Here is a 16,832-nt window from a genome sequence, read left to right on the forward strand (position 1 = left end):
AAGAATCTGTGAAGTACAGCATGCAGCATTGGTGGCAGAAATGCAGATGGACTTTTACTGATCTATCTTACCTTTTTTCACTTTAGCCACTATTCTCTCTCTTGTACGACATGCGTCTTTCAAGTACTGAATTCCTTCAACACTTCTAGATCTATTTTTCCTGTGACATACTAAGTTACACAACTGCAATGAAAAGTTTCTACAGATCATCAGGAGCTTGCAACCATAGTATTTTCCTAAGGGATAAATTTTGAAATTATAATTATTATGATTAATAATCTATTAATATATTATAGTTTTATATATTAACATATTATGTACAATAATAAATTATTATATATACATACATACACAACTTAAAATGAATGTCTTTTAATTTAAAAAGTGCAATTTTTACCATGACTTCCCAAACCTTTTGAAAGCAACATTTTTGTAATTTTTCTGTTCAAGAAAGAAAAAGAAAATACTTTAACAATATAGACAGATGTAATGTATAGTATTCAGTAAGAATTTAAGGAAAAAGTGCCCTCCAAGAGGCACAAGGCATTGTCTGTGTTGGACACAAGAGAAGCAGCAGGAAGAAACACCTCCCAAAGCACTTGAGAAAAATATTAGGGATAATTCAAGATGTAAAGTAAAAACTGAACTTTTCAACATCCCATTTTGGACTTTGAAACTATAGTGTTTTAGTGTAGAGGCCTCACTCTTGTGTTTGTGTGTGCACTTTATACACACACACACACACACAAGTGTGTATATGCATATGTAAGGTTTGTAAGGAGAGAAATATGTTTTATTAGACCAGTATAGTTGGAAAAAGTAGATAAGCCCTTTGTCAGTCTAACATAAGCTATTGCCTCTCCCTTGAAACTTTTTCTCTCACATCACCATGATCATTGTTACAAGGCTATTTACATACAAATTAAAAAAAAAAAATCTCCTTTGGTGAACTTAAAAATTGCATCTCCAGCATTCCACTGCAATACTTAAGCCACTTAAAACAGACAGTAGAAATATGAAACTTGTGTAGTTTCAGACTTCAACTTGAACGCTATGAAAACCTCTTCTACGTTCTCCTTAGTCCTAACAGACACAAGCATCAAGTTGCATGTCAACCAGGAGCCCTGGATAACAAAACAACCTTTGACACTGAGGGGAGAGAGAGGCAGCAGCATCGGGGTCTTGGTGTTGCAGTATAAACTATAAGGTCCACAGGGAAATCTAAATGGTATATTTTTCTGTTTACCTTCAGGTGACAATGTCCAAATGCTTCAACACATCACTGAATGTCTGTTACAAAAACTCCTGTCACTAAGAATCAAAATGGATGGATGAATAATGGTCAGGCTGAACCTTCTGCCTCTTGCGAGTAGTACTGAGCAGAGATTTAAAAACAGCTTGTAAGCAATATGCAGCCAATCTAGACCTATATAATCAGACCTAGAATCATCAACATTACAGATACATCAACCTACCTCTGAATAGAGATAAGTTAGGTAGTTGCTGGTATTTCTCAAAGGACCCCAGTTCGTCGACTGAAATCAGTAAAGGAATTACTTGTTTCACAATCTTTTTGTCCAACTATATTCACTGACAACACTGAACAGGTTATTTTTTCCTTTTTAAAAGCTTGCATTCTGATTTAATTGAAGAAATATGATGAAGTCTGCCCCTCTCCATATATAAATAAGAATGTTTGAAATACAATACACTGTAAAATATTTTGAATGTCCCCTTCATGTAAAACCCTACCATACATGAAGCAGATTTTTATTTTAATACAAGTGAGTAACAAAAAACCTAATAGCAAGTACAGATAAAGTACAGATATCCTTAACAGATAAAGGAACGGGATTTCCCTTTTTTATTTTCATTCACTGCCACCTCTTTCTGCATCTTCCTGTAAGATCGACATTTCAATGTCTTCATCAACTGCAAAGCAAGGATAACTCAAACATGTGCAAATAAAGATTAACATGCTGGCTATACTGGCTAGCCCATCACGAAAGGCAGAGCTTTACCTATATTGTGCATATTGGTCTCCACAGTATAAAATGTGTGGCTTCAGGGGGAGTGGGGAGGATGCTCAGCATTAGATGCCAGTTTCCTAAGGAGAAGTCACCTTTTGGGATAAAGTACAGCTGTGAAAGCTGTGCAGTCAAGAAACCTTGTTGTATTTGTCTACTACGTAATATATTTCCACATCAGCAATCACTTCTATCCAAACAAAATGTCATTGCAGTAGAACTGCCCTCTGATGAGGCACCCTGATCATTTAAAAAAAAGACAACAGCCATCCTTGCAAAGCATTCCAGTGCTACAAACTATGCTTCTTATGCAGTGTTTCTTTCAGAAGAAAGCCTTCCTTGAAAATTATTTAACTCCTTTTTTAAATTGAACTTTGTGCAACCCTTTCAGGTTGCTTTGACGAAAAATGTTGAATCAATCCATATTCTAAAATACCTTAGAAAGAAGAAAAATCCCAGCAGTAAATTCACCTAATTAAGTGGGGGTGTATCTAGCCCATAGGCTATTACCGCATCTCAGCTTAATATTTTTAAACATACTATATGTGGAGCAGGCAGTAAGCTCTTCTCATTATTTCTCAAATGAAGCTGAATAGATCTAACCCAAATTACAGCAAGACAAACCAGACAACTTAAGTGATGAAAATTGTACTTTTTCCTCTGCTTTAGGGGCGCTTCTGGCTCATCTGTCCTCTGATCAAGGTGAGCCTGATAAAGCTGAAAATTACACTGTGTGACTGGATTGTACAAGATTATCTTTCCCCTGAGAAGTGATTTATTTTAGTAACTCTTAATGAATAAGAAACTTTCTGCTCCAACACGCTGCTCTTCTTGTGTGGGCATGGTTCCTTATTGCTTTGAGTGAGAGATCACATAAAAGAAACATAGAATATGAGTGGCTACATCTTCTTTATGGTTCAAAGACTAATTTGTGTTACAAGACAGACCTTCAGGGACCACAAGTTTCATAAAAAGTGAAAATTATTATCATTAGTCTGTAGGTTTAACTGCAAAAATTACTGGCATATCTTCCACTTTTTGAGTGTGAGGAAAATCCAGTTTTGGTTTTGAGAGATCTTGCTTTGTAGAATTTGGGGTTTCTTGATCTTTAGATGATTCCAGGAGATGTTGCATATTCAGTTTGAAAATGAGGCGAGGATCTGGTCCAGAAAGAGATGGGCAATTGCAGCTTTCTCTTATTTTAAGAGCCTGTGAATACATAGGAAAACAAATCAAGCTCATTTAAATAAGAAAAACAAAAAAGGTTTCAGTCAGTGATTTGGCTTTCCAGTAAGGTCTGCATTTGTACACAAAGCTTAGTGAGTATAATACTGAGTCTGTGTTGTTACTGAACAACTTTTCAACAGAAACCAAGAATTTCTGAGAAGAAATGTAGCAATATGGTAAAACAATGGAAAAAAAATGAAGAATGAAGAATGAAAATAATTTTCTCACAGATAGTCACTCAAAGAATGGATACTCTAAAAGGTACAGCATAAATAAATAGGAAGTTATCCAACTATTTTATGTGATATTTGTTCACATCAGTACCTTTTACCTTTTAATTTACATTCACATGTAAATTAAAATGACTGCATCAAGAAAAAAAAAGGGCTGTATATAATTTACTTCATCAGATATGTTCTGTTATTGAAGTAGCTATTTATAGATGTCTGACTCAAAAAAGGAGGGAAAAATCTCCAGTAACATAATGGACGTTTAACTGTTCAACAGAGGTCCAGATGGTTCATCAGTATAGTTAAGGTCCAGTTACACAAGTATTCTCATCTCCAAGAAGCACTTGAATACACAGCTTCCAAGTGTTCTGAGGAAACAATGTCTCTAGAAGGTAAAAGTTTTTCTGGATAAAAAGATTAGCACTAAGAGACCAAACTTTAAATTACTCCTGGTCACTGAGTAAGTGCCATTGCTTCCATTCTACAGATTAGAAAGTAGAGGCACAAAGAAGCCAAAGAATTTCCCAGAGAATCAAAATCCATTAGCGCAGGCACACTCCCCCCAGATCATTCTGCCTTGTGGGCAATCTGAGAAAGGTATGACAATGGATGAATCTCATGTCTCAAAGGCACCGTGGAGGAATTGATATAAAACAGTATAAAGTCAGCTGTTTTAAAGGATGCTTAAGTTGGTGTTCGTTGTAACGAAGCTGAACATACTTTAATTAGTCCATAAAAACAGGCAGCTCATTTTAGAGCTAACAATGGATACCACACAACCAAGTCCAATGCAGTGCTTTGCAAGCGGCTGTACACAGATCTACTAGTATCCATGGATTCTCCTACAAGACCCATTTAAACTAATCAAGAAAAGCAAGTTCCTATGTATCATATAGCGAAATATTATATGTAGAATTTTAGAGGGTTATATTATATGTAGAATTTTTCAGAAACTCTGCTGAGAACTATTTTTTCAAGATTTGCAAAATGAAACACCAGGGAAACACCAAGTCAAAAACTAGCCTAATATTTAGCACTAATAAATGGTCACTTTTATGCAGTATTATCTGTATCTCAGCCTCAATTAATAGCATAAAACTATGGGCAGATTAACATCCAGCTTTATTTTTAGTCCTTTTATGGGAAAATAAGTCCAAATGTGTATTGTATTCCACTTCTCTTCATAACCGTGGATTCTTGAAAAGTAATGGCCAGACCTGTCCTGAGTTGTAGCCAGATGCTTCCTGACCAGTACTAGGGACTGTTAGCGGAAAGCGTGGGTTGATTCATTTGTTCTAGATGGATTAAAGAGGAAGAAGAAAGTAACACAGTTTCCATAGCAGTCCTACCACTGCACTTAAAAAACAGAGCAGAAATTTTAACTTGCTTTATATACACTAGATTTGGCTGAGATATCAAATCAAATATTCCAGTACGCTTATGCATAAGTATTTGCCTACCATTTTGAAACAATTTGGTATTCTTCCACAGGAGACACTGGGAACATCTTACTACAGAAGATTTTAAAATAGAAGAGCAGAGCTTCTTAACCCATTTCTTTGTATAAGGAGGTACCAAAACATATTTCTCTCTCACTTTACTACAGTGAACTGATAAAGAGTTTGCTGTAAATGGCTAGAAACAAATAGAATTTAAATTTAACAACTGGTTTTGGAAAAAGACACATTCCAGGAATATAGCAAGAGTTTCTTCAGCTGTTTCTTGCTGAAGTGTAACATTCAAATTACTGGATACACAAGTCTGGATTAGGCATGCAAATATTTGTCTTAGACTAACTTCTAAAAAATACAAATAAAGCTTTCAGTATGTGTTTTTCTACAGCATGATCGTCCATGTAGTCACCAAATGTTAACTGTACCGCTGAACACTATTCTGCTTTGGTGACCAATTAGTTTCTAAACTGACATTTATGACAAACCAAGAGTTTTTACTTGTTCTCTTCCAGAACATAAGCTGCTGCAAGACTGCATTAATGTCAAGCAGCATTATTCAAGGCAAATGGAAATATAAAGATTTAGGCTGTATCCTGGAAAGGGCAACATAATCCTCTTTTAAATGAATTTAGCAATTTTAAATATCTAGTTTTCTTGGCTATAGAGTGCCTGGCCTATTTTCATTGTTTCACTTATCTAAAATACTAGAGTCACAAAAGCAAAGGTAAAAAACAATACTTCAGCGTTAACATTTTTACCCCCTGGATGTCTTTGCGTTCTTGCTAGATGTAAAGCTGTCCAAGGAGGTAGAAGGCATCTATTCAACACCATCAAATCATATGCCATTAAGAAGACTACAGTTATGAGAATGGAAAGCTAACAGTGAGATGTCATGTCAACGTAAAGACAGCTATGACTACACACTCTAGTGAAAGTACTCTTTGTATGTACATTTGTGACTGCCATGCAACATTCAACCCTAGTTAGAAAGTGTTCTTTCCCTGGCTCAGTTGACTGCTGCTATTTTGTTTTGTGCCAGTAGCTCTGTAACGTCATTAAGATGCCAGTAACAGGTTGAGGAGCTTACAATATAATTTTTCCTGAAAGATAAAACAGCCCAACACGGTCAGCCGTACTGTACTTCCAAAATCACTAGCAACTTCAAATCTGGTAATTTAATATTGCTGAAGTAAATTGGTTTTTGACAGTTTGGGTAAGAGGACAAGTAAAAGCATTCTTAATGAAGCACATGCACATTGATATTATAATAAGAATATGTTTCATTGACTGTTTATACTGAAGAGTGTTCTCAATAAAGATGATGGACAGAACTGAGACAAAGATAACTAGCTAGAGTGAGTATGTAGATTCACCTGGGAACTGACAATAGTTTAATGCTGTTCTTTTCAGGTTAACCTTAAGAGAGAAGTACTGCTGTTCAGAATAAAGACCACCTGCATGCTTACTGGTTCAGGAGATCTCAAATAAAACATCAAAACTATTGCTTGTCAGTAATAAAGGTGAAGCTGTTTTTCTTGTCAGTACAACTGCAGTCACCTCCTGCAATGTGCATAAGAATTAGGGAGGTCTGCCTCATCCTGTTGCTTTCATATAAAGCCTACCAGCAGAGACAAATACAGAAAAAAGTAATTTTTAGCTCTCAGTATTAATCCTTCGCCACTGTCACAGATACCAGGCTAACTGCAGCATCTCAACCCCGTTACAGTCTTTTGGAGTGCATCTGACCTCTCAGGCTGTCAGCTCTCTCAGTATAAAAGCCACATCATTCTCTTGTCCGCAAAACAGGCCAAGGGTTAGTCTCTTGTGTATTAACTGCAATTACTTCAGCAGGGCTGACTTATGCTCTGACTTTGCAATTCTGACAAAAAACTAAGAAATAGCACAAGCATGTAGGGAACAAAAGAAAAAAAATTTAGGGAAAAAAAGAAAAAAAATTTAAAAAATCAGAAACACTGAGTTGCAAAATGAATTACAATTAGCAGGCGTAGGGAAGACAACAGGTTCTACAAATGAAGTAGTAGTAAAAAGATTACTAAAAGAATGGATAGATTTGTTACTAGATAGAGAAGAAAAGCAACCTTTCTATAATACTAAATACTAATACTCCAAATCTTTCACTGCTTCTGTTGGCACAGAAAAGGAAAATGGTGACAAAATATTTAACAACTTTGTGGGGAGGATAGAAACACAGGTCAGTATTTTCTATTTTTATTTTCCTTTAAGTTTTCACATTGATAGGGCTTAATTAATATATTCTAGTACTAGAACTATCTGAAGTAATCTTCACATAATAAGCAAAGGGCAAATACACCAACCCATTTTTGAAAAGGAAACAAAATAAATGTATCTTCAATATCCCAAAAGGCAGCAGACTGAGTAATAAGCAATAACTACCCAAACAATAATAAAAATAATGAACAGCCAACGTGGATTTGACAAGAACAGATCTTGCCAAAGTAAATTAATTAATTTTTTTTTTTTTTTTACAAGTTGACCTAGCAAACAAAAGAGAAGCAGTAGAGGTGACATATCCCAACTTAGTATTACTCTCAAAATGATCTCAGCATGGCATTTTCACAAGAATGAGTGGGAAATGGGAGTTACAGTGAATCAAAAATGGAATCTGAGCCAACAACATGATGCCAAAAAAGCAAACGTCACATCAAGACAAATTTTTATGTTGCAGGCAAGGCTCAGTAGATAACCTTCTGCTTTATTCAGTATAGCTGAGGCTTCAGCTGATGTACAGTGTTCTATTTGGACAGCATACTAGGAAAAAGGTAGACAAACTGTAGCAAGTCAGAGAACATTAAAATAAAAGGTTCAGAGATGAACTAGAAGACCCTACAGCTTCCCTCTGGCACTACACTTCCACAATTTTTCTCTCCAGGACAATGGTAAGTATCCTTCCCGCTAGTACAAAATTATTTTAAGATTTCTTCTTCTGAAAAAAAAAAAAAAAAAAAATGCATGGGCCGTTACCGAGCATTTCACCACCTTCCATGTAGGAATTCTAGGAGATTTCAGTTTCCTATTTAGCAGTATATTCTGTTTTCCTAGTTTACAATGCAAATCTCTCCCAGTCTGAGGGGGAAATCCTTTAAAAACATGGTAAGTCGTCTTAATTTTCTTTCCAGGACAGCACCACTTTGTAACTGCTTATAGCTCTCTTATTTAGTAATTCCTCAGCTTGGCTGTAGCTTCCAGCTTGTTCAGAAAACCTGCAAGATCTTTAAAAGACAGGGAGCAAATCAAATGGGTTTCAATGACGTGAAAAGAAAATGCCTGTGATATTCCTGCTTTAATTTACATTTCCTGAGACTGTTAAGTCACCTCGTTGAGACATGCCATTTCATTACCTGAAGAAAAATTCTTACATATATGATCACATCTTATTGTGAACTTGCTTAGAAGTCTGTTGAGAAACATCTGTGTGGCCTGAGAAGTCCAAAAACTTGTCCCTATTACCCCCAGATACAGTAGCTGGTCTAATAATAGATACTAATTTGTTCTGAAAACCATTTCAGCTTCAAAACCATCAGCATATGAAATACAACAATATTTGTATCAGTATCTTTAATACAAACACGTCTATTTCATTCATATCTTCAGAGGAAGGGCAATTTCAACTGAAGTAATATTCAAAGTCAAGTACAAAGGTAAAACCCAGCAGTTTTTTTTCAGGATTTAAACCCTTGTTTCTTGCTCACGATGAATCTGATACTGAGTCTAAGTAGTACAGTTTCTTCACAGAGATACTAGAGAGATAAAAAGGCCCTTTTCGAAATCTGGCTTCTCCCCCTGGGCTCTGAATATCTAATGGCCATTAATATATGGTAAACATACTGTTCTAAAAGGCTTTAAGTATGTGCACAATGAAACAAAAAGGCGCCGATATTGAACAACCACCAAGCCCTGGGATTCCCTTTAAATGCCTGAGATCCAGCTTCAAGAAGGCAGCTCTCAGATGAAGGGGAGTCAGTGCTTCAGACAAGAAGCCTCCAACAACACCTCTACATACCTTCTTTCGTTTTTATTCCACTTTTGTAGTATTAACTTCACTTATCTAGTGAACTGTTAAAAACAGGAAGCCTTCAGTCCCTGCTTTCTCATCCTACTCCAAAGAATGTTTAAGGTAAAAGGCAAATGAAAACATCTCCTCCCCAACTATCTTTTAGAAGAAAATTTCCTAGCTTCCGCTGTTCTTGGAAGTGAGAGTGGCTATAAGATACGAAGTTTGCTCCACCTGCTCCACAAGAGAAAAGACAGAAATAACAAGACAGCCAGTTCTACACAGTTGCTCAGCTATTTAACTTATTTGCTCAGTCCTGGGGTAGATAGAACATAAGAAGCAATTTTCATTACCACTTTATAAGCCAGTTAGTAACTGTATGAAAATAAAGGATCCTGAACCCTTTGTGTTCAGTCTAACTAAAATTGAGGCTCCACAAGAAGTATAATTTTCCATTCAACTGCTCTAATGTGTTAGAAAATCCATCAAAATAATCTCACAACCTGTTTTTGCAAAGTACAGAATTTGTGTATATTAATTTAAAATATTTAGCATAGCCAGTCTCCAACCTCCTACCCCTAATGTTGATTTTGATTTATGGCATTATTTAGAATATTTACTGCATTCATTCTCATCAAAGGATTAATGAAAATCTTTTTTTCTCCTTTGAAATCAGCAAACACCTCAACATTCTAGTGCTCCCTCTACCAATAAATCTTCAACTGTCTTTACAGTTTGGAACTGAGAAAGACTTAAAATAACTGAGAGTTTAAAAAAAAAAAAAAAAAAGGGAAGAAGAAATTACCGGTTGGTTATAAGAAAGGGAATTGCCAAACACAGTTTAGCTTGCTGAAAAATAGTGCTGTTGTGAAGTGCTTTAACACTATCTTTTAAAAAGAAAAAACTAGGCAAAAGACAATCCATGCTATTTTTCTGTACTTAAAACCCCCACTATTTAAAGAAATAGTAAACAAAGATTACTAAACTTGGAACATTTCTCTGTTCTTAAGCTACCAGTGAGTAGCACATCAAATTAAGAGAATCCCCAAGCAGCTATCCACTTGGCATTCCTCTGAGAGGAAATCTGAAAGAAAGAACCGAGAAAAGACTGCAAATTGATGGGCAATTGCGTGAATTAGCTCAAGTTCCTTGGAGTAGGCTAAAATTTGCTCCCTAATGTGACGGAACAGAGATGTGAAGAAAAAAGCAGGCTGCAAAACCTACAGAGACCTATCATAACTAGGACTATTAAGAAATCTTCTACTGGGGATCTGACACTCTTTTGAGGCACAGTTATTCAAGGTGTATTCAATCCCATATCAGTGAGGGAGACAGGATAGGATGGAACATTCTCTATTTGACAGCCTAGGGCTAGCTACCAAAGCAAGAGAAGTCAAGATGGTTTAGGGACCCAACTTAAACACTGGCTTCCAAAATGGCAAAAAATATAAGAATGGATGAGAACTGTGATCCTGGTATAGATGTGACAGTAAGGCCATTCGAAAACAAAAGTACTACACTTCAATCAGAAAAGAAAAAGAAAACTAGAATATAATTACATTTTACCTATGCTATCTTAATTTTTCCTCATTTAATAAAACCTTTAAGGTTGAGAGCTTTGTAACAGAAAATTTCTATAAGGATAAAGAGGAAGATACGCACGATGCTAAAAGAGTAGATAGTGAAACAATACCAAAGTAGGTCGTGAATCAATACCAAACTAATTCTGGCAACCTTCCTAAGAGAAAAAGACACACTTCCTTCAACTCTGCTTACCTCTGGGATAAGCCGGTCTAAGTGCTCAGCTCTATTTTCATGAGAAGGGTGTGTGGAGAGCCACTCTGGTAACTTGGGCTGCCCTTGAATGGTTTCTGCTAATTCCATTTGTTGCCAAAATACGCTGCTTGCTCGTACATCCACACAAGCCTGAAAACAGAAAGGAAATGTATACACTACTATTGTTTTTAAAGTAATACAACACACATTCTAATGGATATTGAATTACAAAAGACATCTTAAATTTTAAATCTCTAAAGCCTGTTTAGATGGTACCCCTCATACCTGACAGGAAAAGGCTGTTCTAAAATATCTAAATGCAGTAAGAAACTCATCCAGATAGACACTGGATTTGTTCCTTTTAACATCTATGTAATTCCACCAATCTTAAAAAACTTACACCTGAATTAGACAATTCAGGAGAAAAACAGATTCATGATTTCTGGCATGTACTTGTTCTTTAAAAAAAACTCAGCTTGTTTATTCTAAGTTATATTTGCTAGACATGGTACAGCAGAAGAACGAATTAATCACCTCCACAGATTTAGGCAAATTTACAGGAAGAAGTTTAGAGTCAAAATCATAAAGTGATAATAATTCATACTTAAATATCTCTAAAAATGAACTGCAAAGGCTTTTCTGTAAGTGATTACACTGCCTTTTTCAAGGGTGATCTGTGTAATCCACAACAGATTAAAATAGTAATTCTGCAGAATTCCTCTCTCCCTCTCTCTCCATAGAAGTATATATTTAAACATAGAAATTCATGGAACACTAACTTTTAAGAATGGCATTTGTGTATCACAAACAGACTCTGTTATATTTGCATTTAAGCGGAGGGGAAAAAAGAACCAACATTTTTTACATTAATTTTCATTTGTTTAAGAGAAAAAGAGACGAGTACTCAGCAGGTAATAAAATTACTCCCCCCACCCAGAAATACAGAAGCAGTGCTTTATCCTTTCAATTTATTTCTTAAAATTATTATTATAAAAAGATTATCTGCACAAGCAGAGAAATGTTGAGATACCTCTTTGCTTGTTTGTTTCTGGTATGGCCCTACATCTTAGGTATTACAAAGCAGTGAGCACCCACACAGCAATTGCATCTTTTTCACGGATTGTATTATTCCCTTAGATGGCTTTAAACTACAAATGCAGTTTCAAACCCAGAATCAAAGTTAATTTTAAAAACTCTTCCTTGAAGAAATATTAATAATTATTAAGAAAAGGAAATTTTCCTTATGAATTATTAACACTAGATGGTGCTGCTCTCATAGTTATTTAACACTTATCTAGTTCTATTGCGCTTAGCTAGAAGTGAAAGAGTTGTTTTAGTTTCTTTAATTTATAATTAAAATCCACAGGAACAAAAAAAAAAGTGACTGAAAAAACAAATTATGAAAAAAATGCTGAGTACTTTCTGACCAAATTTTTGTCTTACTTTAGCGAAGTAACATTATTTTTATGGCTGTATTTAGACTAAATCTTTAAATACTAGAACAATATTGATATACTTCGTAATTATCAGCAATCACAGAAAATATAATCACAATATCAAAAAGTTCTTAAATTTTACTGCATTTTTATGAGAATAGATATTATAGATTAGAATATTTTAGGTACACTACAATATAGTAAAGCATTCCTCAGAACTTCCTACAACAGATGGAAACTAAGTGAAACAAAAATCTAAAGGGCAATTTATATCTTTACATACCATCAAATATATCCTACTTACGGAAGTTCACTATTTGGCATTCTCCTTTTTATAAATATGTAGCTTTTTCTTCTAATAGTAATAAACTACATCGAAAGTATACTGTGCAGTTAATAATGCACAACTTTAAAAGTTCCAATTTTATTACCTACAGTTTAGCCAGAATGACTTTGTCTTTGCCTAAAAACTGTTTTATTTCCTGTTCGTTCTTTAATCTACATATCTTTAAAAATTTGGGAACCCTCCCACACGCAGTTTACCTCTGTACGAAGTGTGAAACTCCCTCTGATTATAATAGGAACTGAAAAGTGTCTGGTAAATTGCTAATAAAACAAACCAGTTGTAGTTACCTTTGCTGCAAACTGAAGTCCCACTTTATCAGCTTCAGCCTCCAATGTTCTGCTGTACGGTCTATCAAACATAAACTGCAAAGAAGCACACCAAAGCTCTATTTCTTGGTTTGGAATGTGTACAAAGCTAGAGCATTGGAGCTAGTTTTCTAACCGTCTCATAAGAAAAGATGTTTACCTATCATGTTCACATTGCATGTGATCAGTATTCATTTTCTTAATGTAATCTTTAATTCCATTATATGTAACTCATTGATCTTGTATTCAGTGGAAATTAATTCAAATTATACATATTTTCATGGCCCCTCTCATCAGCCACTCTCACAGCATTTTGCAGCAATCAAAGGGTCAATGCCAACTTTAAATGAGAATTTTTTCACTTCACTTTTATTGGCATTAAGGTTTTTCTATGTATGTAAAAATTGGTGTTAAGATTTTTTTACTCTATGTAAAAAATTCCAGTGGCTCCCTTAAACTTTTATGACAACTGTCTTTACACCTGTTATGATCTATTTGGTATGGTAAACAGCCCACAGTATGGAATAGCCATGAACATTTTCATGCAGAAATCACTCCTTTGTCATGATTATCCCCCAACACAAGATGCAAATTGCCCTTGAGAAATCAAACTAGAAGACATACATCTGACCAACTCCTCTCCCTTTTTCCTAGGGTATGACATTGTATTAACACACACTAAGAAACAGTGGTAGTTTTCTCAAATGGTTATTTAGTCATATAACTCAGGATCTTCTGGCATATATAATTTATGTAGATTTGGGCAGCCTTGCCCTAGTATATCAGGTTGTAGTAAATGCAAATCAGGCCTGGTTAAAACAGCCTGCTCCTGCAGAGATAAGGAACATGTCACAACATTCTGGTCTGGGCATCGATTAGGAAATATCAACTGAAGAATGGGGATGTGCATGGTTAGTGAAGAGAAAGAGGTTTTATCAGCTCTTTCTCTGGTTAATGAAACATGTCCTCCTTATATGTTCCAGGAAAAAAAAAAAAAAAAAAAACACCAAAAAAACCCAAACCAGATAGATATGAAAAGCACCAAAAGAAGTGGTCCAATCCCTTAAGTACATAAAGATACCTGTAACTTTTTGCTTCTTTCTAAAGTAGTACTGATAGTTTTTCTTTACTAGGTCAAAAATAAAAGCCAACCAAAGCTGATCCTCTACAGGTTTTTTCAAGCCAAATACACTGGTTTATAAGTAACCATAGACGAGGTCACTTTCTAAAGTCTTCATTTCCTTACAGACCTTAAACATGGCAATTATAAATTTATTTTTATAATCCTCTGAAGAGAAAGTCATTATTTGAAGTGGAATATATATTTCTACTGCCTTGAAAAGTGCTCTGGGTCTACTGGAGTGCATATATTCACTAAACAGCAAAGATATCCCTGGCTAGTCTGTCACATATTCCCGAAGCACCATTTGCCAGTTAGCCAGATAAACTACTTGTTTAATTATTAAACATTTATCAGACACAGAAATGAAACTCGTAACAGGCAACAGGACTACCCAAAGCACTAACTGGAACAGAGGCTTACACAAGCAGGCAGTTTTCTATCTCTTCAGTTACAACCACTTGTGGTTTTCTTCTCTGGGAGGTTTACAACAATTTTAAATAAGAAGGGGTAGCATCCTTCTCAAAAATATTTGCAGAAGTTTAAGAACTAGGAAATTGATGGTCTGAATGCATGTGTCTTACTAGACCATCTAAAAAGAGAGATCTAGGACAGCAAGAAGGTGGTAATAAGAAGATCAGCATTTAAACTCTTACCCCTTAAATAATTTTATTTGCATTTACAGTTAAGCACTAGGGTATGACTATTTACCTGTATGTCTATCCCAATACTCCCAGCAAAAATATGGCTGCATTTTTAAAAATAAACACAACACTAATGCAATTTCTAGTTCAAGACCTACCCATGCTGCAGACTGCAGAAGCAGGGATGGCATCTGAAGAAACTATCACCCTATAATTGCTGTTATTTCCTTTACTTTTCTTCTGTGTATCTGCTATTGGCCAGTCACAAACAAGATACGAGCCTAAACAGACTCCAGTGTGATTCCACATAGCAATTCTTATGCTAGATATAGCTTAAGACCAAGTCAGGTTCCAGATTTGTTGTGTTCTGATCAGTACCAAAATTTCATTAACATGTAAGAGACTTTAACGTGTCCTCTGCAATTTTTGAGAATTCTTTGTGTTTCTTCCTCAGATCTAAAATTAAAACTATAAGATAATCTGAATCTCATGAGAAAACTTGGGCTCTCTTTCACAGTTCGCTTCTAGCCAATAAAGTCTCGGCAGTGGTCACATAAAAGGTCTTGATGCATCTAACATACAATACCACTCATCCGCTACTGAAAAATGAATTTTTTAAAAAAAAATCTTTTGTGAATGTGCTGGACTGAAAAATTAGATCTTCAAACTCTGATCTAAAATCCTTGTCAGAAATTGAACATCATAAAGACAGATTTGATTTTTTCAAATCAATGACCAGAGCTGTCTGTGTATGTTAGAGAAAAGGAAGTCCCAGGTAAGTTGACTATCCAAAATCACCAGTTTCCACATGAAATACAAATCTGATGGTGTGAGGTGGACAAGAAAGGGAATATGAAGTACCGTATCTGTACATACTAGTGTGCAGGACATGAGTAAAACCTGAGAGTCATGCCTTGTGCTATCCCAAGAATAATTCCTAGGCTTTCGTTCCCATATAAAATAACTGCTGCTGTAAAAGCAAAGCCAACACGTTCAGTTCAGAAATACATGACTAAAGAACAACCATGAATGAATCCCATAAGAGAACTTAACAATTTCTTAAGGCAAGCAAACCCACTAGCTTTGGAGAAAAAAGCAGAACTGGAGCTAACATGCCAAAAGGCCTACAAAGGGTCACTGAAAACTACTCATAGCCAATAATAAAAATAAACAATAGTCAGTAGGTAAAAAAGTTAAGCCTCTAAGGACATAAAAGAAAAACAAACACTGAAACCGAAGCAAGTACTGCAATGTGGCTTAAATAACCGTTTCATAGAGTGGGATGCTAAAACTTCAAAAAGTAAAATACAGTTATAGAAGAAGAGGAAAAGCAACATCCTGAGAAAACGTGCAGAAAAATTCATTTTCACGTAAGCACAATAGGCAAATGTTGAATGGAGGAAACAAATAGACGTTGCACTCCTGGGTGACTAACAGAAACAAAAATTTCTGTTCAGCATCTTTTGTATTTGGGATGAAAACTTTGCCAGTATTAATCACTTATTTATTCTGCATTACATATGGATATGTTTAATGTTACTGAAGATGAGTTTGATCAGAGTTCTAAACCAGGACATTACTGTACAATAATATCTCATATATGATAGATCTTTCCTATAGCACACTAGGACTACGAGCTTAAACCCAGATTCCATTTGCACTCTAAAGCACAACTCCAATCCACGACGCCAAAGTATCAGTTGCAGTTAGCCTAGGAGAGGAGAAAAGATGCTGACAGGGAGTTAAATCTTGCTGTCTAAATTATGAGCAGTCTCAGGATTGATTCACACTTTGCTTTTTCCAAATTCAGCTCTTCAAAACGCTGGCTAGCATTCATCAATGTATTGGTTTCTTAGCTACTTGTACAAATATCCAAGTTCTTTAGAGATAATTTATGTTCAAAATCCACACATCTATCCATTAGCATAAGAACTACCAAAACAGATTGGTTATGTTTAATTTTCTGTTTTTGGGGAACTGGAGGAAATCTCAGGAAAAGCATCAAGAGAAGTCAAAGAAACCAAAGAGCTCTTTCACTTAAATTCAGATTCAAGTTTTATGATGTAAGCAAAATTTCTTTAAAAAAACCCCACTTTTAAAAAAAGAAATGGATCAGTAACTGTCTGGAGGCAGAGAGTAAATTAGACCACTGAAGAAAAATAGCACCACAAAGCCTCTGAATTTTACTTTATTGGAATATATGCTGTCTGAAAAGATTATTTCAGTAAGAGTTA

The 16,832-nt window shown here is 35.4% G+C and overlaps 1 protein-coding gene across 2 annotated transcripts in view; it reads right to left on the reverse strand.

The window, feature by feature from the left end:
- Positions 1–1,624: 1,624 nt before the first annotated feature.
- OMA1 (OMA1 zinc metallopeptidase) overlaps positions 1,625–16,832 on the reverse strand; it is a 20,843-nt gene continuing 5,635 nt past the window's right edge. For both annotated transcript variants that reach the window (XM_009319800.1, XM_009319801.1), the window contains 3 exons: positions 12,817–12,891; positions 10,748–10,897; positions 1,625–3,236 (listed from right to left, as the gene is read on the reverse strand). In XM_009319800.1, coding sequence (XP_009318075.1) covers positions 3,018–3,236; positions 10,748–10,897; positions 12,817–12,891 — 444 coding nt within the window. In that variant the 3' untranslated portion in view covers positions 1,625–3,017. The remainder of the gene's footprint in view (positions 3,237–10,747; positions 10,898–12,816; positions 12,892–16,832) is intronic.

Source organism: Pygoscelis adeliae, unplaced genomic scaffold, assembly GCF_000699105.1.
Source record: "Pygoscelis adeliae isolate BGI_AS28 unplaced genomic scaffold, ASM69910v1 Scaffold181, whole genome shotgun sequence".
Lineage (NCBI taxonomy): Eukaryota > Metazoa > Chordata > Aves > Sphenisciformes > Spheniscidae > Pygoscelis > Pygoscelis adeliae.